The 24,379-nt window shown below is 42.6% G+C and overlaps 1 protein-coding gene across 1 annotated transcript; it reads left to right on the forward strand.

The window, feature by feature from the left end:
• Window positions 1-233: 233 nt before the first annotated feature.
• Window positions 234-5,294, forward strand: LOC146716575 (protein NLRC3-like). The gene is made up of 3 exons (XM_085452570.1): window positions 234-457; window positions 599-2,369; window positions 5,099-5,294. Exons 1-3 carry the CDS (start codon window positions 250-252, stop codon window positions 5,292-5,294), a joined length of 2,175 nt encoding a protein of 724 aa, XP_085308696.1. The 5' UTR covers window positions 234-249.
• Window positions 5,295-24,379: the final 19,085 nt, after the last annotated feature.

Genomic DNA, 24,379 nt, shown 5'->3' on the forward strand with positions numbered 1-24,379 from the left:
TTTGTGAATCAAACCCTGGCTGGCAAATGTACTGGGTAACGTACTAAACCCAAGCTGCCCTCTGATGCATCCATCAGAGTGTGAAAGAAAGTATTTAAGCATAGAACAATGTGCTTGGTTGAATGAGGCATGTTGTATAAAATGCTTTGTGTGCACAGAGTATCAAAGAGAGCTATATAAGAACCAGTCCATTTACCACTGGGTAATTCATATAGTCTTCTTTTCCAGCGGCTGGAGGACAACATCACCATGTTTGTGAAGAACGAGCTGAAGAAGATCCAGAAGCTTCTGAGTCCAGATCACCCAGAAACTTTAAAGAGCCAGATGGAGGATGAGGAGATGTTTGAAGGAGAGGATGAAGATGAAAGAAAGAGCTGCAGAGAAGCATTTCTGAAGATCACACTCCACTTCTTGAGGAGACTTAAGCAGCATGAGATGGCTGACCATCTGCAGAGCAGTAAGAGAATTTCTCTAAAGACTGAATATTGATCTTTCCTAATAGCTCAAGAAATGGACCAATAGACATTCATCCTTTCAGGGTACTGAAAGGCTATGATATTTATTATATAATATTTTTTTCTGAATTTCTTACCTTCAGAAATATTTGCTCCACTCTGTAAACGAGAACTTAAAGCCCAACTGAAGAAGAAGTTCCAGTGTGTGTTTGAGGGCATCGCTAAAGCAGGAAGCCCAACCCTCCTGAATCAGATCTACACAGAGCTCTACATCACAGAGGGAGGGACTGCAGAGGTCAATGAGGAACATGAGGTCAGACAGATTGAAACAGCATCCAGGAAACCAGACAGACCAGAAACAACAATCAGACAAGAAGACATCTTTAAAGCCTCACCTGGAAGAGACGAACCAATCAGAACAGTGCTGACAAAGGGAGTGGCTGGCATTGGGAAAACAGTCTTAACACAGAAATACAGCCTGGACTGGGCTGAAGACAAAGCCAACCAGGACATCCAGTTCATATTTCCATTCACTTTCAGAGAGCTGAATGTGCTGAAAGAGGAAAAGTTCAGCTTGGTGGAACTTGTTCATCACTTCTTTAATCAAACTAACGAATCAGGAATCTGCAGGCTTGAAGACTTCCAGGTTGTGTTCATACTTGATGGTCTGGATGAGTGTCGACTTAATTTGGACTTCAACAAAACTAAAATCCTGACTGAAACAAGAAAGTCCACCTCATTGGATGAGCTGCTGACAAACCTCATCAGAGGGAACCTGCTCCCTTCTGCTCGCCTTTGGATAACAACACGACCTGCAGCAGCCAATCAGATCCCTCCTTGGTGTGTCGACATGGTGACAGAGGTCAGAGGGTTCACTGACCCACAGAAGGAGGAGTACTTCAGGAAGAGATTCAGAGATGAGGAGCAGGCCAGCAGGATCATCTCCCACATCAAGAAAGCTCGAAGCCTCCACATCATGTGTCACATCCCAGTCTTCTGCTGGATCACTGCTACAGTTCTGGAGGATGTGCTGGAAACCAGAGAGGGAGGAGAGCTGCCCAAGACCCTGACTGAGATGTACATCCACTTCCTGGTGGTTCAGGCCAAAGTCAAGAGGATCAAATATGATGGAGGAGCTGAGACAGATCCACACTGGAGTCCAGAGAGCAGGAAGATGATTGAGTCACTGGGAAAACTGGCTTTTGATCAGCTGCAGAAAGGAAACCTGATCTTCTATGAACCAGACCTGACAGAGTGTGGCATCGATATCAGAGCAGCCTCAGTGTACTCAGGAGTGTTCACACAGATCTTTAAAGAGGAGAAACAACTGTACCAGAACAAGGTGTTCTGCTTTGTTCATCTCAGTGTTCAGGAGTTTCTGGCTGCTCTTCATGTCCACCTGACCTTCATCAACTCTGGACTCAATCTGCTGGAAAAACAACAAACAAGCTCTGAGACAGAGAAATACTTCTACCAGTGTGCTGTGGACAAGGCCTTACAGAGCCCCAATGGACACCTGGACTTGTTCCTTCGTTTTCTCTTGGGTCTGAAGACTAATCAAACTCGTTTGCAAGGCCTGATGACACAAACAGGAAGTAGCTCAAAGACCAATCAAGAAGCAGTTCAGTACATCAAGAAGAAGCTCAGTGAGAATCTGTCTGCAGAGAAAAGCATCAATCTGTTTCACTGTCTGAATGAACTGAATGATCGTTCTCTAGTGGAGGAGATCCAACAGTCCCTGAGTTCAGGAAGTCTCTCCACAGATAAACTGTCTCCTGCTCAGTGGTCAGCTCTGGTCTTCATCTTACTGTCATCAGAAAAAGATCTGGATGTGTTTGACCTGAAGAAATACTTTGCTTCAGAGGAGGCTCTTCTGAGGCTGCTGCCAGTGGTCAAAGCCTCTAAAAAAGCTCTGTAAGTTATAAAGTTTTTATTATTTAATTTGGTTGGTATGTTATGGAAAACACACTGCCATGAACCTCTGTTTTGTTTTTGTCAAAATCACTGTAGTATAATCACTGTACCTTTATATACACGTGACTTGTATTAATGCTGCTGCCCTCTTGTGGCTAAAGTGTAATTATGTTATTGTTATTAGGGAGGATTTGAGAGTAAGGCTACGTTCACACTGCAGGCGAAAGCGCATCAAATCCGATTTTTCTGACCTTTATAAATCTGACTTTTTTGACCCTATGCGACCCATATCCGATCATGCTATGACAGTGTGAACGTCGCGAATCCGATATTTTCAAATCCGACCTGGGTCACTTTCGTATGTGGTACTGAATCCGATACATATCCGATGTTTTAGAAAGCGACTGCTGTTTGAACGGTCAAGTCGCATTAAATCCGTCTTTTACGTCACCAACACAAGACAGACGCCAATTATCAGCGCCCGATAAGACATCGCGAACGCTTCCTGGCCATCCCGTGTAGATGTCAGTGAAACTGTTGGGAAGACAACGTTGGAGAAACGTGAACTTTTTATTTGTACTGTATAATCTGCAGATTCTGACAGAAATCTGCAGCTATCCTTTGAAGCACCGCTCCTCTAAAACAGCAATAAGGATCATTATTAGGTTATCTACATTATTATGTAAATAACAAAATAACTTAAAGCAAAAATTGGGAAACGTAAAGTCCGAAGTCTTCATATTTGTCACGGTCTGGGGGGCAGACCGTGGGGGATGTTGGAGAAAGGACCCAAACGCTGGACTTAATGAAATGAACAGTGGGTTTATTTACAGTGAGGTAAATGTACACCACACATTGAATCTCCAAAAGTGCTCCCTCGACTCCCGTGACGTGTCTTCTCCCAGTGCTGGTATCCCGTGCTCTCTGCCCCTGTGCCTTCACACACCCCGTGTGTCTTGCAGTCCTGTGTTCCACTCTCCTGAGGAAAAAACACAGACACAGCCGTTATGGCACCAACTCCAGCAGGCATACACTGACCAGCACTACAAACACTGACATGGAGTCTAACTCAACGATCCTGCGCCGGAGGAAGCTCCATCGCTCTGTTAAGTAGCTCCCCCGACGATCCTGATCAGAAGCAGGTATGTGGTAAGCTAGGCGTGACCAGCAGCTGGCAGGGCCACACCCATCAGGCCTGCAGGTGGCTGTCCTTCATCCTCCAGCCTCACACACATACACACACCAGCATTGAACACAAGAACACAGTGCAGCAAACATACATCCAATACACTAATAACAATAAAGGTCCACACTGTTCACGAACCCCGAGTCCCCGGAACCGGGTCCGTGACAATATTAAGGGTCATCTGTCAAACAATATTCTTTGCTCTGGGTCTAAACAGAGCGCATTGTGTGTGAAGTCTTCTTTTGCGCATGCAAATGCACAAATGCGTCCTTCATTTCCCCGAATTTGAAGGATTCGTCGGGTGTGTCCTTCGTGGCCCACCATATCCCAGAATTCATAGCGTGGCCCAGCCAAATTTCAGCTGCCAACAATGGCGGCTGCTACTAAGTTTTCAAATTACTCTTATTAATCTTTCTGGGTCACAAAATAAACTTTTAACATATTTTCAGGCGAGAAAGTAGCTGTGTAAACTTCAAATATCTGCTCGGTTTATCAAGACATCGCATATTTGCAAAAGTGTGCCGACGTTTTCGGAGACGTCTGTTCCCCACCCGCTCGCTAGCAAGCCGGGGGGTTCAATGGTCACTCCAGCCGGCGAGAGCAGCGGACGCCCGGCTTCATCGTTTTCAGACCCCGCTCTTTCGCTACTCAGGTTAAACACGATATATAAGTCACCCGGATAACTTAAAAATGTAATTGTTTGCCTTTTTTCTGTGTTTTATTTGTTCCGGAGTAAATCGGTTTGGCTGAGATCAAAGTTCCTCCGGGATTTTCACACAGCTGAATAAACGTTAAACAGGAAACTGATTAAACAGAAGTGTGAGACGGTCGAGAATTTACGCCAGTGTCCTGTTATATTTTAGATAGCAAGGAGCAGACGGCCGAGTTTATTAAACTCCACAAAGACAGCAGTGACGCAAATCTGAAGGCTAGACCGTCCCATTTCACAGCCTCGCACTTCCAGCCTTTTCAGTCTTTGAAGGACCCGGCCCACGTAGACCGCGAATACCGGGTCCTCCGAAGGATGCAGCCGACGTTTTGGGACACAGCTAGTGTGCGATGTTCTTTCAGTGTTGCACTTTGTAGACGCTCCCTGAGCACTGGTCTCACAGCCAGCTGCACATAGAGACCAGTGTTGTTAGTCCAGGTCAGAAGATGACTTGTTGGAATGAAAATGAGCTTGTAGTTTGTCTGCTTTAATAATGTGACTGGAAAAAGGTGTTGGACTTCAAATATGTCCATTTCTTTCACACTTCACCTTTAAAAGTGAAGCCTTGTGGTTCCTGGAAGGAAAAACACGACTTTTTCAAGTCTTTGTCCTGTTTTTATGAGAAATGTACGACTTTAATGTGAAACATTCAGAGTTTTTTCTCTTGTTGTGTTTGTTTGAAGCTGCTTCCTGTTGGCTTCAGCTGTTTGGAGTTTCCATTTTCTAAACTTCTACATTCTGAACCTTCTTCAGCTCTGAACAGATGATGAAACACTGAATGATTTCAAGCTCACACTTTGTCTAATAAACTTACATCTTTCATTCTTTATACAGATTGGAGAGCTGTGGTTTGTCAGAGATCAGCTGTGATTATCTGGCAGCAGCACTGAAGTCCAACCCCTCCCATCTGAGAGAGCTGGACCTGAGCTGGAACAACAACCTGCAGGATTCAGGAGTGAAGCATCTGTGTGGTTTCCTGGAGAGTCCAGGATGTGGACTTGAAACTCTGGGGTCAGTCAGCATGTTTTAGTTGTGCTGAGATGAATATGATGTGAAAGTTGTGCTGACACTAAACTGCAGACATCAGGCTGATATTATACTGATCCACACTGAGGATCTTCATGGTAAAGTCTGTTTTCTTCTTCTCTGGTTTAGTCCATTGACTGCAGCAGAACAATGTTCACATTTCAAACCTTCAAAGAAGAAGAAAAATCCTCCACTGGATAATTCACTGTGAAACTCTCCAACTCTTCATTCCACCTTAAAGTCTGTCTGACACTGAAATCCAAAGCAAAATGTGCGTTTGCTTTACAGACAGCAGTCCAACACAAACATACACACATCATCCAAAACACAGTCCAACATCCAAATCTCCTCCACTGCCAGCATGAATGATGGGAAAGAGAAGGAGGAACACTCTGACATTCAGGGTTAGAATGAGTTTCATGAAGCAGACTGTGAAGATCAAAGCTGCATTAGAAAGCTTACATGAATGAATGAGTGGACAGAAGTGGACAGAGATCATCTGAAGCACTTCAAAGGCTTTAAATCAGCACATTTCTCTTTATTCTTTATCAACTCTGTTAGTTTCTCTCAGTTTTCTGTGGAATGAAGCTAACAGCAGGCTAATAAGATGCTGACCAATAGGTTTCTATTAAAGGTTGTAATTTGTATATGAAAAAGTGCTTTGGCTCAGCAGGGATCAGCTTACAGGTAGAATACAGCTGCTGGATGGGATTAGCATGTCATGGCTATCTACCAAACTGCTAACTGGGGGATTTCAGGCCATCTATGGATCATTTTTGCTAACTGTTTATTCAGCTTAGGCTCACAGGGCTGCAGCCTGTGCCCTAGCTGTCATAGGGCAAGAGGCGTGGTCCACCTGCACAGGTGAGCAGTCCATCACAGGGCCAACAGAGAGAGACAGAGAAGCACTCTCTCACATCCACACCTACAGCCAATTTAGAAGCACCAATGAACCTAAGCAGCATTTCATTGGACTGTGGGAGAACATCCAACCTCCACAGAAAGGCCAACAAGCTTCAACCTACAACCTTCTTGCTTTAAGGCACTAGTGCGAACCACTTTTCCCCATTTCAGCCCAAATCCTGCATCTTCCTGTTTCTGACTCCAGGCCAGCTCCACTAAAACTTTCTCATCAGACACTGCCACCTAGTGGAGGAAGTCTTAGTTCCATTTGAAGCTTCAGATGACAGTTAGTTCCTTTACAAAGAGGTGGAGGTGGTGGGGCCACAGCACCATCATCACTGAGTGCCATAGGACACTTAACCTTTGTTTCCATATGCTGGGAACTTCCTGTTGTTCCAAGGAGGACTGGAAAATGTGTGAAAACCTCCCAGTCAGTTCCTCACAGCACACTTCAATCATTTCCCTCCCACAGCATCAGGACCAGGGCTTTTTCTCTCTTTGGTCCCACTAAGAGATTTCCACACAAACACCTCATCAGTGGGACTCTCAGAGCTACCAGCCCTTTGCTACAATCACAAAGCTCTTCATTGAAATCAATGATATCAAAGCTGGAATCAAATGAGTCCAAGTCTTCTGCTGATTCAGCATCACATTCATCTTTGCTCCTTGTTCTGCATCCCCACCATGGACTTCATTCCTTTCCAAGCCAGCCTTGAGTGTCCTTTATTCAGCTCATCCTCTGCTTTACTTTTACACCTGATTTTAGCTGCTTTATCTCTCTTTCAACAAGTTTCTGTGCCTCAATCTTTTTCTTCTCTCCCTCATAACAAGACAGCTTCTTCTGCCTGAGAACATGTTGGAGTGATTTACTAATCCAGGGCTGCTTATTGGGGAAAATGCTTCCTGTTTCCAAAGTAATCCCCATTTTTCCCAGAAAGAAATGTAAGTAGAAATCGATGATCTAAGTGAGAACATGAGCCTTTAACAATAGCAGCAAAATATCTCTCCAATCTCAATACTGCCTCTCTCGACCTCTGGAACACCAGAGGTCACAATACATTGTGTTGGGTCACTCCTCGGCCCACTCAGCTGCTTCCATGTCCATCCATGGCATCATGGACATCGGGGTCACCACTCCCGCTCTGACCCTCTCTAGCCGTCCTCTGGCTCAGCAAATCAGACAACCTCATGTCATCTAAGTGGTCCAGTAATAAACACCAGCTCCCCCTCGAGAACACTCCATGCGTAAGATTAGGTTTTTTCTGCGTCCCTCTCTTGTGGTCCATCATGCCTCGGGCCTCCAGGATCCTCACCCCCCTGTGGTCGCCGAGATCTTGTGTAAAGCAAACCAAACACCTTTTCCTGCACCTCCCTAACTTATCATCTTTGGGACTCTTTAATCAAAAGCCTGATCCTGATTATCTTCTTGACTTATTGACTTGTATTTATATATATTCTTCAACGTTACTCATCATTTTAAAACTCTTAAAACGCTGCTTTCACGTCCCTGCATGCGTTTCCTGTCGCTTGCCTTATCTAATCATCAACATCCTGTACACAGAAGTCTCGCTGCTGCAAGGCCTCCACTCTGACCTAGAATCTCCTTTCACAAGAAAATCATTATAAGCGCCTATTCTACTAAAAGATCCAAAAAAAAACAACCACTTTAATCAATTAAGTTTAAACATATAAGCAATTACTCCTGCATACATTTTATCATAGCTAAACGCTGCCTTGAAACAACTCCTGTGTGTTAACACTAACTTCATTTTAAAACTCACATTTCCTATGTTATAACCTGTTTTTGGTACAGCCTTTTTATTTCATCTTGCTCCTTTGATGTAACAATACCTTCTCATTCTAGTTTATCAGACTTAACCAAAATATATGCTTTCCTTCCTTTGGTCCTTCTCTAAAGCAAGAAACTCCTATTCAGTTCCTCTTTTCTGTCACTTGTTACAGGGCCAGCTCAAGTTCAGTTAAACGCTAAATTAATTTGAGGCCTTTTGCCTGGAATCAATACTGTCATGTGTGTTTATGGACTCTGTGTCTGTAAGCGTGTGCAATCCTTCAATAACTCATATCATCCTCACAGTAGATTGGCTAATCATAGCGCTAGCCAAAGGCTCGTGACCCACAAGAGACGAATTGAGCCACAACTCCCTTAAAGGCACAAAATGCAATATGTATAAAAAGTCATTTCTACGTATAAGCTCTCCCCTTTATCCTAAAAATAAATCTATGTAATATCTGTATGTGTGTCTTCTATTCATTAATGTAATTGTCAGTTATTTTCTCTCTTTATTTTACCTTCTTTTTGTTTACCTCTTTGTTTGTGACGTGGACATCCCTAAACCATCCTGAGTTCCGGCTTCAATTTCAACCCAATTGTACCCTCTATTCTCGCAGTCGAACTCGTCTGGGCTTCACCTTCCCACTGGCCCCTGTGCCCTTCTCTTAGTGTCCTTTGTTGTCTTGTGATCCCCAGCAAACACAGTCTGTTTCTTCTCTGTTTCTTCTCCGTTGCTCTTTTCAGTATTTTCCTTTTAGATTAAATCCCAGCCTGACAAAATATCCCATTCAGTGTCTTTAAACAGTTATGTCACACTGTTCTTACCAGCCTGCAGTTCACCGTGCATTTTCCATCACGTGCTTTTCTTCCATGCTGCTGCTGGTATCGTCAGTGTAGTTTCAGTTGCACTGTCTTTTGCCTGCTGTTAATTCTTGAAGTCCACGATGTTCTGTCGGTCTTCATCAGGAGATTAACTGTCCTATGAGCTTCTTCTCAGGATCGGGACAAGTGGGAGGTCAAGCTGTAAAATTTTAAGCCAAAATCTGGCCTGTTTTCCTCCCAATTCTGTTAATCAATGGTTTTGTACTCAAGATTCTAGGTTGAAAGAAGTCCACCTGTATTGACACACTAAAGCATACAATTAATATCCTTTTCATTTCTTTTCTTAAAACCTCCATTTGCTTCATCTGCCTGGAGTTTAACTCGTATGTTTCTCTCTCTGTGTGCTCACTTGTCACAGTCAGTTCCTTTTATGGGCATGCAAAGTTCCTGTCACACACACCATTTCCTGTCAACCTTGCAGCTGCTCAGAACCATATTTTCTGTTTCTATCTCTCCTGTTTTGTTTTTTTTACAGGCTAATAAAACTCTTGTTTTACTAAGTCTTGATCTAAAACAATTCACCCTTATTTCACGCACACACTTCTAAATATACTAAATTCTTTGCGTTTGTCAGATCGTCTCACACACACACACCGCCTTTTCTCTCACACTTCCACTTCTGCACTCACTCTACTATCAACTTTCATAGTGTTATTATTATTTATTATTTTGTACAAATCACACCCAATCACTCAAAACCTGCTACTCACAGCATTCACACACTTAAACTGTGACAAGAGTTGAGGAATATACTCACAACACGCTTTCCTAAGAGTATTTCAGACATGCCTTTCATAATCAGAAAGAGCAAGTCAAAGAAAACAATTGAAACCTCTATTAATTCTCACAGCACACACATAGAATAGAAAAAATAAAACACACCAGCATTTATTGCTGATGAGAGGTTACTCCTGAAAGTAATATGTTAGTCTTAAATATATACAGTGCACTCACTATATTTATATATCAAAACTCAGTCAATTACTATACATTCACTACAGCAACTCAAAACTTTATTTATAGCCCTCTAATGAACATAAATGGCGTCTTAAACACACACTCAACAATGTTTGCAGCAGTATTTGTAAAACCAACTGTGGTTTAAACAGTTCACTGCTGACTAATTTGCATTTTCACACTCACACACACACAGTCTAAAAATAGCTCCAGCACTGCCTCAGACTCCTTTCACACAGAGATCTCTTATTTTATATTACAAAGACGTCTTATATTTACAACCACTGTCACATCTGTCAGCTTTAGCGCCTAAACAATTTCGACAAATTTAAGTTAACGGTCCAACCGATAAAGTCCAACTTTTTTGTGATCAATTAACCAGTATCTGTCCAACAGTTTCTGGCCTCATCTCTAAAATCCCTAACTCAATTTAAAAGCGTCAACCAACCCAAACTTTGCCTGAAGCTCTATTTTTGGCATTTCACAGCCAAGGCTTACCCCGAAGTTTTAAGTTAAAGTTACACGCCCGAAGTCCAACTTCTGCTGGCCAAAAAAGCGCAGACTACCGTTCCAAACGGTAAGGAGACTCTAACTCCTAGTTATTCTGGAGTGCCCCAAGCTCCACAGTGACCAACTGACTATCCCTCTTCGAGGACAATGCCTAAGCGTCCTTGGCATTGGCAAGCGTTACCTCTGAGCACTGTGCTTCCTATCAGTCCAACTGACGTTCTTGAATAATTTATAATACTTTGGAACAACAGTAAAACAGCCAAAAAAGTGTAAGACTGAAGCAGGTCCAACCTTATAACCAATACGGGCTCCACCCCAAACAATAACCAAATTCCCTAATATACTAAAATCACTCAGCAGTCCAACTGCTTTCCACGGTCCAACCGTATTAAATCCTTTAGCGGTCCAACCGCATTCAATCATTTTTAGCAGTCCAACTGCATTAAATCCTCAGTACTGTCATGAGATTCTCATCAAAATCAAAGCAGACATTCCCCAGTAATTTCAGTGAGTAGACTTTAATTTGTAATGTCTAATTTGGCACACTTTGGAAATAATTCAACAGGTAGTGCCTTACCTTTGGATAAGCGGCTTAGAACAACAATGAGAAAAAGAGAGCTGATTATTAGCTCATCAAAACACAAAACAAAATCACAATGAATTATCGGTTAATTTCATTTAAAATAATTCATTAAGTATTTATGTACAATTCAAATTAGTTAATTACATATTTTGTTGGTTTGTTTTCTATTTTAATTATTTTACTGACACATTTAATGAATTATTTAATGATGTATTTATTTAATTCACGTTGCTACTCCTGGCCCTGCATCGCTGTTCATAAATACATTTTATTTGTCAGCTTCACCCATCAAAGTCAGGGGGCGGGGTTAATGCTGATCAAGTCAACACCATTGCTTTGGTCTGGTGGGCGTTCTTTTAGTGGGCTTTTCTCAATACTAAGTAGGCCTACACACCAGGGTTTGGACATGTGTGGACCCAAACTATACTTTTACCCTTTTTTGTGTGTCACCAAATACACTTTAATATTTTCTAGACAAGAATGTAGTGGCGTAATCTTTAACCTCTTTTGGCTCCAAACAGAAGTGACAGACTTGAGCAGGGTTCATTTAAAGGCTGACAGAAGTGGAGTGGTGACGGGGAGATGTTTGACAGGACAGTGTTTCAGCCTCCACAGGTTCATGTTGTGCTCCATCAGTCAGTGAAGATGAAGTCAGTGCTGATGAGGCTGTAGAGTGTGTGAGGGATGTGAATGAGGATGATGAAGATCTGATGATAGCAGATAAAAACAGGCTGCAGAGACTTTGAGCCATACAGGGCACACAGTGTGTGTACAGAACAGCTGAAATCATTATGGAGGCCTCACTGGGATATGGAAGCATCACAGTACAGCTTCAGTGAAGCATTAAAGTCTCTGATATGAGATGAGAAATGAAGCAGCCAGAGCTTTTTCATGAGTGGAAACCCACTGTGACTGTGAGCTGCTGCTACAGCCTCCAGATTAGCCAGCAGCTCATCCTGCTCAACATTTTCTCACCAACTTTAATGGAAGTGTGATGTTTTCAGCTGGAGTGATGGTCAGGGTGGCCTCCCTCTCCTCTTCTTCTCCTCTTCCTCTTTCATTTGTAAAGCCACTTCTGCTGCTTTCATTCATTTGGAAGTCCTGTAGCTGAGTTTGGGAGAGACTAACAGCCTCGGCAGCAGAGGGGAGAAAGGCTGTAACACCACCACTTTACTCTGTTCTACCTGTCACATCATTTTATCAGGAAACAAATATGCTCATGTTTTTACTATGTTTGTCTTGAAGATGTAAGAAGATCACATGGTGCTTTTTTATTATTGTGTTGGTTTGTTTCCTGTCTCTTGGATGGAGCCCAGCTGTGCGTGGCCCCTGGGCCTGTGGTCAGAGTGTGTGCTGGATAATCCGGCCCAGGATGAGGCCAAACTGACATGGGATGAAATGTCTGTCACATAATTGAGCTTAGTGTAGTTTCATTTCTGCACAATTTAAAAACAACCAAAACTTTGTTCTGTCTTTTCTATGTTATACTGTAGACTTTCTTTGATACTGTGTCCAAAAGGAGCAGCTTTTACTTTGAAGGGGAGGCGTCTCTGTTTCCTCTTCAGGTTGGATGATGGAAGCAAATTAGTAGCTGTGTCCCAAAACGTCGGCTGCATCCTCCAGAGGCTGCATTTGAAGGCCGATTACGTCACAGCCAGGCGATGAAGGCTGTCCGTATTTGTCGACTCCTTCAAATGTGCCCGACAAATGCGTCCTTCATTTCCCCGAATTTGAAGGATTCGTCGGGTGTGTCCTTCGTGGCCCACCATATCCCAGAATTCATAGCGCGGCCCAGCCAAATTTCAGCTGCCAACAATGGCGGCTGTTACTAAGTTTTCAAATTACTCTTATTAATCTCTCTGGGTCACAAAATAAACTTTTAACATATTTTCAGGCGAGAAAGTAGCTGTGTAAACTTCAAATATCTGCTTGGTTTATCAAGACATCGCATATTTGCAAAAGTGTGCCGACGTTTTCGGAGACGTCTGTTACCCACCCGCTCGCTAGCAAGCCGGGGGGTTCAATGGTCACTCCAGCCGGCGAGAGCAGCGGACGCCCGGCTTCATCGTTTTCAGACCCCGCTCTTTCGCTACTCAGGTGAAACACGATATATAAGTCACTCGGATAACTTAAAAATGTAATTGTTTGCCTTTTTTCTGTGTTTTATTTGTTCCGGAGTAAATCGGTTTGGCTGAGATCAAAGTTCCTCCGGGATTTTCACACAGCTGAATAAACGTTAAACAGGAAACTGATTAAACAGAAGTGTGAGACGGTCGAGAGTTTACGCCAGTGTCCTGTTATATTTTAGATAGCAAGGAGCAGACGGCCGAGTTTATTAAACTCCACCGACACAGCGGTGACGCAAATCTGAAGGCTAGACCGTCCCATTTCACAGCCTCGCACTTCCAGCCTTTTCAGTCTTTGAAGGACCCGGCCCACGTAGACCGCGAATACCGGGTCCTCCGAAGGATGCAGCCGACGTTTTGGGACACAGCTAGTGTGTGATGTTCTTTCAGTGTTGCACTTTGTAGACGCTCCCTGAGCACTGGTCTCACAGCCAGCTGCACATAGAGACCAGTGTTGTTAGTCCAGGTCAGAAGATGACTTGTTGGAATGAAAATGAGCTTGTAGTTTGTCTGCTTTAATAATGTGACTGGAAAAAGGTGTTGGACTTCAAAAATGTCCATTTCTTTCACACTTCACCTTTAAAAGTGAAGCCTTGTGGTTACTGGAAGGAAAAACACGACTTTTTCAAGTCTTTGTCCTGTTTTTATGATAAATGTACGACTTTAATGTGAAACATTCAGAGTTTTTTCTCTTGTTGTGTTTGTTTGAAGCTGCTTCCTGTTGGCTTCAGCTGTTTGGAGTTTCCATTTTCTAAACTTCTACATTCTGAACCTTCTTCAGCTCTGAACAGATGATGAAACACTGAATGATTTCAAGCTCACACTTTGTCTAATAAACTTACATCTTTCATTCTTTATACAGATTGGAGAGCTGTGGTTTGTCAAAGATCAGCTGTGATTATCTGGCAGCAGCACTGAAGTCCAACCCCTCCCATCTGAGAGAGCTGGAGCTGAGCTTCAACAACAAGCTGCAGGATTCAGGAGTGAAGCATCTGTGTGGTTTCCTGGAGAGTCCAGGATGTGGACTTGAAACTCTGAGGTCAGTCAGCATGTTTTAGTTGTGCTGAGATGAATATGATGTGAAAGTTGTGCTGACACTAAACTGCAGACATCAGGCTGATATTATACTGATCCACACTGAGGATCTTCATGGTAAAGTCTGTTTTCTTCTTCTCTGGTTTAGTCCATTGACTGCAGCAGAACAATGTTCACATTTCAAACAGTGAGACTCAACGTATGGCCCGCGGCCCACACGCGGCCTGCCCACCTTTCCTGATTCAGAGAGAGGGGACCCTGATTAACTGTGTAGTGTTCTTCCTCACAGTTCTAAGTATCAGACACAACAATGAATAATCCACAGCTGACTGTCTTTAGCAGGTCAAAGGTCACGGCACACAGCAGACAGTGGGAAATATTATAACTCTGATCATTTATCAGCACATATCCATATGTATAAAAACAAAGCTGACACTGTGAGACTTGATCAGAGGTGTGATCATCACAGCAGAGGCCTTTGTGTCAAAGTCACTGAGGATCAAACAGAAACACATGAAGCAGATTTTCCTGTTCTGGCTTTTTATAGCAGATAACCTTCAAAATATTCTGCAGTCCATCAAAAACTGAAGCAAACCATGAATCAACATGTGAACATGAGCTGATGCTGCTGAAGTGAAGCAAAGTTACAGAGGTTTGATTACAGACACAGCTGAGAGTTTGTAATCTGTCATCATTTTAAAAGGTTTACATTTCTTCAGTATATCCACATTTGCAGCTGCTACCTCAACCTCCACTTGTCCAACACAACTGCTGTCCACTGCCTCCATGACATTGTGATTTTGCTGTTGGTCTTCTGTCAGATCTTCATCAATCACTTCTGCACGGGGCACACCTTCAGACTCTGCAGCTGCATAACGAAAGCCTGTAAGATAAAATTAGACATAAGGTAAATGTACACCAATATTCCAATGACAGGTGTGTGATTCATCTGGAAGTTATGTGCGGATTAGTGTACAGTGATAGCAATTTAGTATGTTTTTAGAGGGGGGGGGGGTTGTTTACCTCCGATGGGTGCTCTTTTTCGCTTCCGTTGCGTACGCCTTGAGTGCCGGTCCGAGTCTGATACAGGTATGTCGTCATGCCCCATGTGCAGTGTTGGTTCCCAGTCTGGATTTGTTACATCCATTTCATATGCTGGTTTGCCTGCAATAATGCCAAATCATAAGCTACTCAGTCGACATGATGTGGTTCTGCAGCATCACACATTAGCATGTTTTATCTCATTATCTATGACCTCAGCACGTTGAAAATAACACTAAAAGCCTTTCAAGAGTGATATGAATTAATTTAAAACTCACCGGAAAGAAAATGCCGTGAGCAAACCAACAAAAAGCTGGGGATTGCAGAGAACTCGATATCCCCTCGTCTCACCGCTGCAATCCAAGCCTGACGTCTTTGTTTAGTAATATCGGATACATGGGATCCCTCACGTTGCCTCCAGGACGGAAAACGATGAAAAGAGAGCCCGTTATCCAGCTTCTTGCCTTCACGATCGTGTGATCTAACGTTGCAACCGACAACACAACACGTACGATCCATAGCTGAAATGGTATCCTTTGGCTGGCCTACTGTCATGGCGGAAGGGGGCATGGCCCATCTCCCGTGACATCACGCTCCAAAGCCCTATAGGTGGGAAAATGTACCATGTCGACCAATCAAAAATGATATGGAAACATGACATTTGGTTGTTTAGCAAAAGGGGGAAGTTTTAGGAGTGACCGGCAAGAGAGAGCGAGTGAGCGAAAGAGAGAGAGAGTTTTGATACGTGAGAGATTTGTGACGTTTACCGTGTTTGGTCTCAAGTTAGTTTGTTGTCTTGTGTATTTAGTGTGTAGCTGTTGTTTTGTTTTGTGTGTCAGTTCTACTAGTGATCGTCACAGTTGCTGCCTTAAAGCCAACAAAGGCAGATTGCAGTGTAAACGCTGAGTGACACACCTGCTGTCAGACCTGCAGGTTTATCCCTGTGCTGTTCTCATATGTGTTAGAGTGACACAAACTATTGTTTGACACCTGATTGTTCTGTAAATAGTTTGAAATGATTATATGAAAAACGTCTGAGCCTTGGCTGCATTTTTTGGTAAATAGTACCATATAACTTTGTTGTTTGCAAAACGTGTGCGTATTTTTAAAAATGTACAATCTCTATTTGCATTTCAAGTTATGAAGATGATTCGTTAAACATGTGTGTGGTTTTTACAGTCAAAATATCACTTTCTACTTGTATTTTAAATTTTGTCTGAATTTAGATAAATTGTGCTGATACAGTTGGTCAAAATGAGAAAATAACAGATTGGCAAGATAAACTGTTTTTAAAGGTAAAATATAGAGGCCACATCAAAAGTAGTCAAGAAGGGTTAAAGGCTAAAAGCAAAGTTGTCACCAAGTACTGTTTATATTTGTGTGTATTGCTGCAGCTTTTTTGAGTATTAATTTGGTGCCTTTGTGTGAAATAATGGTATTGTGAGTGATCCATATAGTCACAAAGAATAGCCACTTGTTTCTGTGCTACCAAAGTTCCCCGGCTTTCATTCAAAATGTGTTTATCGTCAGCACCTGCACATTAAACTACTTAAACATTATAAATGTCTTCAAGCTCACACTGAGGCCTGTGGGGTACTATCAGCCACTGAGACAGTACACACATTTATATGTGTTTGTATATGAATATTTCATACTTTAAGACTGCCTGTTTATTTTAGGGAGATGAACAAAATACATTGGAATTGTACAAAATAATATCATGGATGATAAATTAAATAGATTTTAAGTAGATGCTTGTGCATTCTTAAAGTCTTATATGTTGAACTGAACTATGTGATCTGTTCAAAGCCTTAATCTTAATTTGAAGTGAAATGTGCATTTTGAGTTTATACACTATGTATATAAGGCGACCGTTTCCTTTTGCAGTATTTTTGTGTGGTGTACTTTTCTATGTCTTAACAAAAGGGGAACAAAGGTGTTTAAGTTCACCTAGGATGATGTGTTTTAATTTTCACATGATCTTGCTTGAATTTGACCCTGACAAAGGCGTATGAACTCTGTCAGCTGTTTGGAGTTTCCATTTTCTAAACTTCTACATTCTGAACCTTCTTCAGCTCTGAACAGATGATGAAACACTGAATGATTTCAAGCTCACACTTTGTCTAATAAACTTACATCTTTCATTCTTTATACAGATTGATCAACTGTGGTTTGTCAGAGATCAGCTGTGATTATCTGGCAGCAGCACTGAAGTCCAACCCCTCCCATCTGAGACAGCTGGACCTGAGCTCCAACAACAAGCTGCAGGATTCAGGAGTGAAGCATCTGTGTGGTTTCCTGGAGAGTCCAGGATGTGGACTTGAAACTCTGAGGTCAGTCAGCATGTTTTAGTTGTGCTGAGATGAATATGATGTGAAAGTTGTGCTGACACTAAACTGCAGACATCAGGCTGATATTATACTGATCCACACTGAGGATCTTCATGGTAAAGTCTGTTTTCTTCTTCTCTGGTTTAGTCCATTGACTGCAGCAGAACAATGTTCACATTTCAAACCTTCAAAGAAGAAGAAAAATCCTCCACTGGATAATTCACTGTGAAACTCTCCAACTCTTCATTCCACCTTAAAGTCTGTCTGACACTGAAATCCAAAGCAAAATGTGCGTTTGCTTTACAGACAGCAGTCCAACACAAACATACACACATCATCCAAAACACAGTCCAACATCCAAATCTCCTCCACTGCCAGCATGAATGATGGGAAAGAGAAGGAGGAACACTCTGACATTCAGGGTTAGAATGAGTTTCATGAAGCAGACTGTGAAGATCAAAGCTGCATTAGAAAGCTTACATGAATGAATGAGTGGACAGAAGTGGACAGAGATCATCTGAAGCACTTCAAAGGCTTTAAATCAGCACATTTCTCTTTATTCTTTATCAACTCTGTTAGTTTCTCTCAGTTTTCTGTGGAATGAAGCTAACAGCAGGCTAATAAGATGCTGACCAATAGGTTTCTATTAAAGGTTGTAATTTGTATATGAAAAAGTGCTTTGGCTCAGCAGGGATCAGCTTACAGGTAGAATACAGCTGCTGGATGGGATTAGCATGTCATAGCTATCTACCAAACTGCTAACTGGGGGATTTCAGGCCATCTATGGATCATTTTTGCTAACTGTTTATTCAGCTTAGGCTCACAGGGCTGCAGCCTGTGCCCTAGCTGTCATAGGGCAAGAGGCGTGGTCCACCTGCACAGGTGAGCAGTCCATCACAGGGCCAACAGAGAGAGACAGAGAAGCACTCTCTCACATCCACACCTACAGCCAATTTAGAAGCACCAATGAACCTAAGCAGCATTTCATTGGACTGTGGGAGAACATCCAACCTCCACAGAAAGGCCAACAAGCTTCAACCTACAACCTTCTTGCTTTAAGGCACTAGTGCGAACCACTTTTCCCCATTTCAGCCCAAATCCTGCATCTTCCTGTTTCTGACTCCAGGCCAGCTCCACTAAAACTTTCTCATCAGACACTGCCACCTAGTGGAGGAAGTCTTAGTCCCATTTGAAGCTTCAGATGACAGTTAGTTCCTTTACAAAGAGGTGGAGGTGGTGGGGCCACAGCACCATCATCACTGAGTGCCATAGGACACTTAACCTTTGTTTCCATATGCTGGGAACTTCCTGTTGTTCCAAGGAGGACTGGAAAATGTGTGAAAACCTCCCAGTCAGTTCCTCACAGCACACTTCAATCATTTCCCTCCCACAGCATCAGGACCAGGGCTTTTTCTCTCTTTGGTCCCACTAAGAGATTTCCACACAAACACCTCATCAGTGGGACTCTCAGAGCTACCAGCCCTTTGCTACAATCACAAAGCTCTTCATTGAAATCAATGATATCAAAGCTGGAATCAAATGAGTCCAAGTCTTCTGCTGATTCAGCATCACATTCATCTTTGCTCCTTGTTCTGCATCCCCACCATGGACTTCATTCCTTTCCAAGCCAGCCTTGAGTGTCCTTTATTCAGCTCATCCTCTGCTTTACTTTTACACCTGATTTTAGCTGCTTTATCTCTCTTTCAACAAGTTTCTGTGCCTCAATCTTTTTCTTCTCTCCCTCATAACAAGACAGCTTCTTCTGCCTGAGAACATGTTGGAGTGATTTACTAATCCAGGGCTGCTTATTGGGGAAAATACTTCCTGTTTCCAAAGTAATCCCCATTTTTCCCAGAAAGAAATGTAAGTAGAAATCGATGATCTCAGTGAGAACATGAGCCTTTAAAAAGTCCCAGTGGGTGCAGTCAAAGCAGTCCCTCAGTCCCAGTATATAGTCTTTGGTCCAGACTGGAACAACTGTGTGCCCAGTTTGAGCTCTCTTCAGTGCTGTGACCTGACAGACCCAGAGGGGCCATCACATCACATTTAGAAGCTCCCCTAATGGAGCCACAACACATGTCCAACACTTAGTCTGTCTTGTTGGACCAACTGGAAGAAATGATTCAAGGACTTAGTCACAGAACAGAGATTCAAATCTCCAAAATCCAACTGGCTGCATCAGGACATATAGTCTGAAACTCTGCACAGTTTCCTGTTTGAAGCTGCTTCCTGTTGGCTTCAGCTGTTTGGAGTTTCCATTTTCTAAACTTCTACATTCTGAACCTTCTTCAGCTCTGAACAGATGATGAAACACTGAATGATTTCAAGCTCACACTTTGTCTAATAAACTTACATCTTTCATTCTTTATACAGATTGAGTCGCTGTGGTTTGTCAGAGATCAGCTGTGATTATCTGGCAGCAGCGCTGAAGTCCAACCCCTCCCATCTGAGACAGCTGGACCTGAGAGGAAACTACCTGAAGGATTCAGATGTGAAGCAGCTGTCTGATCTTCAGCAGAGTCCAGACTACAGACTGGAGACTCTGGTGTAAGTAGAGTGATGGAGTGAGTGGGTGGTGCTGTCAGCAGTATTGTACTAAACACAGTCAGTATGAAGCAAAGATCCAGTGTTTCCTGTAAAGCTGCAGCTTCTCAGTGAAGCTGTGAGAGGAGAATGGTGACAGGCTTCAGGATTGGACACAAACACTTCCTGTTTCTGACCTTTATGGTCACCATAGTAACGGCTGACACGCTCTGATCAAACGCTGTCAACAGCCAATCAGCTCTCTGAACAAAGCAGCACGCAGACCAATGACTGCATTCGTTTCCAAGTTTAAAGCAGTGAAGAACACAGTCTGTAGGTGAGGAAGAATTTAGTGAGAGCAGATGTTTGGATGGAATTCCTCCAGTTAACAGCTGGAACCGTCCATCTGGATTGTTGGGCTTGTTGTTGGGACACACCAAGGTTCTTCTAATGAATGAAAGTCCAAACTCAAACTAGGAGGGAAAAACATTTTCATCAACTTCAATAAAAATCCAAAGATTAGAAAAAGTGAAGCAACAATGAGTCCTAGTACAGTCCCAGCACTGAAGTCCCTGCTGCTCTTTATACTGGATGTGCTGCATCACTGACTGACAGCTGATGAAGAGTCTCTGGAAACACTCGTTTATCTCCTCTGCTCTTCCTTCTTCTCTCTGCAGGTGGAGCTGGTGGTAAACAGGACGGTGTGTGTGCTGAGAGAGGAGGAGCTGTGTCCTGATGATCCAGAGAGGTTGAAGCAGCAGCAGCTTGTGTGTAGAGACGCTCTGACTGGGCCATGTTACTGGGAGGTGGAGAGGAGAGCTTCATCCAGCAGTGACTGACAGAGGAATGAGAAGAAGTGCAGATGACTGTCAGTGCTGCAGAGTGAACTGCTCTGAGAACAGCTCCACTGTCAGACACAATGTAGAGTCCAGCATCATCCCTGTGTGTCCCTCTGGATCTGACAGAGGATCATCAGTGTATCTGGACTGCTCTGCTGCTGCTCTGTCCTTCTACAGTCTCTGCACAGTCTCTGTCTGACTCTGGCTTCAGACCCTCCTGGATCAAACTCACCTGGAAAGACTTTCAAACATCACTCAATAGATTTGAATACAGAATATATTTGATATATACTGTAGATGTACTGTAGAGTTGCAGTTTGTCACTTGTAAATACAGTCTGTGAGCAGGTGTGAGCTGAAAGATCTTTCTAGAAACACGAAATGTTTTCACTCTTCTGTTGCTTTTTCATATATTTCCACAACATTAATATTGATCCCACCTGTCTCACCTGTTTCATGCTTTTATACATAATAACAGGACACGTGTGATCTGAGCGCTGCTGTGGTTGCTGTGCTGCACGTCTTCATTTAGATAACAGAGACATCTAGTGGTTCAGAGGGAGAACTGCAGGAGGTGGAGCTGTGTTTTAGCATGGAAAACTTTTTATCTTTTAGGCGCAGATACAAATATGACAAGTATCAGTGTGAGATACAAAAGGTCACATCAGTCAGCAGAGGGAACAGTGATCACACAGCAATGTAAGAATAGAAACATAACAGTGAATCTGGACATGTATACAGAGGGAAGCAAACAAACAGGATGTAACACTACATTAAAGCCACAAATGTGAAGAAAACAAAGCCAAAGGAAAATATATTTGATCTCAGGAATCCAAATCAGATGCTTTAGAGCAGGGGTCGGCAACCCTGGGCACGCGTGTCACAGCTGCCACGTGAAGGGTTAACTGATGGCACGACCATAGCTGGACTGGCCATCGGGCATACTGATGGTGATTTTTCGTTTTTAATGGGCCGATGATGTTTTTTTATTTTTTTGTAACGGTATAAACAATGAAAGATGGCGGATTGGCCGGATGCTGGTCGATGTGTAAAAATAAGTCAGTTGTTTGGTGGTGGCTATGGCGGAGCTTCCACAGAGGCAGCAGGTGGATGAGGGAAAGGGGAGGCAGGAGGAGCAGAGACCCGAGGCGGCCGCCGGTCCGAGTGTCAGGTGAACTGAACTTCAGGTAAGAAGTTATGACCTGCAGTCTGTCTGGGTCAGATATAAACCAAGTTTAGGTGGAGTTTATTTTCATGTTGCTGACTTTTTACAGTCAGTTATAATAACTCCCACTCAGAGGAGACCAGAGATCACATTAACATGTGTGTCTCTGTATTAAGAAACATGACATATTGGCCCAGTTTATTTTTCTTATCATTGTTGTGAGGAGACCATAAATAGCATTTGTATTTTCTGTTGTACAGTTCATTTGCTGTTATGGATAAAAAGTCTTTCTTTGTTTCAAAATAGCAGATAAATATTCGCTGATAGCTGCAAACATCTGCGCACAAATATAATCCTATGAAGTGGTTCTATATAGTGTGTAATTTATTGCTAATGCAATCATATGGCACATTGACTTCTGAGGAAATGTTAGATGCACTCATCATCAGAAAGGTGTCCGACCTAAACCAGGGGGTTTAGAGCATCATAGAGTTTTTGTGGTTTGTTTTCTTTAAGTCATTTCACAGATTTTCTCTATAATTTCAATTCCTTGAATAAAACAACAAACTTAGGGGATGATTTTGTAATCCGACTCTATGTATGAAAGATTTGACTAAACATAAAACAATCTTCCAACTCAGTCGTCATTCTTATCTTGTGAAATCAAACCAAATGTTCTGTTGTCTCTAAATCAGGGATTGATGAAATCTTTGATTGCATCCATTTATGAACATGTTCTCATTCATATTAAATCGTAGTCTAAGTCCTTCTTTAGAGGGATAAATGTCATTCATTATCTTCAAATGTTTTTCTGTTGTTTTGGGGGGACGTTTGAAGTCCATTGTTCAAAGTCTGTTAATGAAACTTTATGAAGTTTATGTAGGATGTTTTTCCTATTTTGTATTTGTTTGAATTATGATGTATTTCTGACTCTTGCTGCCATGATGCCAGGTCTCTCTTGAAAACAACATTTTTAATCTCAATTAAATTTTCACCTGGAGAAATAAAGATGATAATAATAATTTTGTCTTCAGGGAATCATTTCTCTGTAAAACAGCTTCTTCTGAAACTCTTGTTACATTTCTTGTTTATTGTTTGCTGGTTTTAGAAAAATGTCATCGTCTCTGTGTGAACTTAAACTCTACATGTGGTGTCAGCTATAAACGAGCTCTAGAGTCTAATAACGATGCTTTTATTATTGTCTGGTATCCAACCTAACCCTGGGCCTCTGGCTGAATGTGAAACACCAGCAGATGTTAAAAACTGTCTGGGTTACACGTGCATCACGTCGTGTGCTTCCTAACATGGATATGATTGGAATCTGGGCTGTTCAAGCGGTGCTGGTATCATTGTTGTTTCTGAGACTTTCCAAATCTTTACTGGATAAAAACGTAGCAACTGATGGATTTAACATTTAGCTCTCAGACTGTCCCAGAAAAGGCGGAGGTCTGGAAGTTTATGTGAAGCTCTGTCTTGCTGCTCAAGTCTTGTTCTCTCCATCTGCACCTCAGCCATTTGAAATCTTGGCCTTAACTATTGATCTGTTTGGAAATCAGACTGTTGTTGGCTGCTATCAGCCTCCACCTGCTTCCCCCAGCACATCACCGTCTCTGGTTCAACTTTTATCGGAGCTGCATTTTAATGACGTCTTTCAGATGGATGATTTTCATTGGGACTGGCTTTCTTCTGTGTCTGATGATTTTAAGGCACGCTGCTTGTTTTTAAAACTGACTCAAATTATTTAAAGCCTCACACGCCTTGATCCTAAACACCCAGATAAATCTGCTCTTATTGACCTTTTTTAACTAATTTGCTGCGTAAGTTTTCCACATCTGCAGTTTTTGCCAACGACCTGAGTGATCACTGCATAGTTGGTGCTGTGAGAAACACTAAAATCTCACGCTCCGAGCCCGCATCAGTTTGAACTGGGGTCGTATTAAACAGGCTGACAATGTCAGTTTGGGAACATTTACAGGAGAGTTGTGTCTACTTTGTGGACAGACACGCCCCTTTTTGCCAGGTCAGGGTGAAAGGTCGGGACAGGCCTGGTTTGGTTCAGTACCGGCCGATCTCCTACATGAGAGAAACCAGGCCTGGGCAGGAAGTCTGGCTCTGATGCTGATTGGCTACGTTTTCATTAGCTGTGTAATCGGATTACTGCCTCCATCATCAAGATCCAATGTAACTATTTTTTACTTTAACGACTGACAGTCCAAACGACCGTAGGAGGTTTTGGCAAACTATAAAGTGTCTCTGCCAGCTGTGACTCCTCAGAGCTTCCTCCTCACTTAAATATCGACTCCACTCCTGTGTCACACAAAACTGAAATGTTGCTTTAACAAACACTTTGTTGCTTCTTGCTCTTTGTTCAGCACAGTATCTGATGGTAAACCTCTTGCACACA

Source organism: Copadichromis virginalis, linkage group LG3, assembly GCF_057382275.1.
Source record: "Copadichromis virginalis isolate Kocher_CV1m ecotype Utaka linkage group LG3, C_Virginalis_male_GT1.1, whole genome shotgun sequence".
NCBI classification, from domain to species: Eukaryota; Metazoa; Chordata; class Actinopteri; order Cichliformes; family Cichlidae; genus Copadichromis; species Copadichromis virginalis.

Coding starts and splice junctions, on each gene's coding strand:
- LOC146716575 (XM_085452570.1), top strand. CDS start 250: ATGTTTGTGAAGAACGAGCTGAAGAAGATCCAGAAGCTTCTGAGTCCA. Junction 458..598: donor GGCTGACCATCTGCAGAGCA/GTAAGAGAATTT, acceptor TCTTACCTTCAG/AAATATTTGCTCCACTCTGT. Junction 2,370..5,098: donor AAAGCCTCTAAAAAAGCTCT/GTAAGTTATAAA, acceptor TTCTTTATACAG/ATTGGAGAGCTGTGGTTTGT.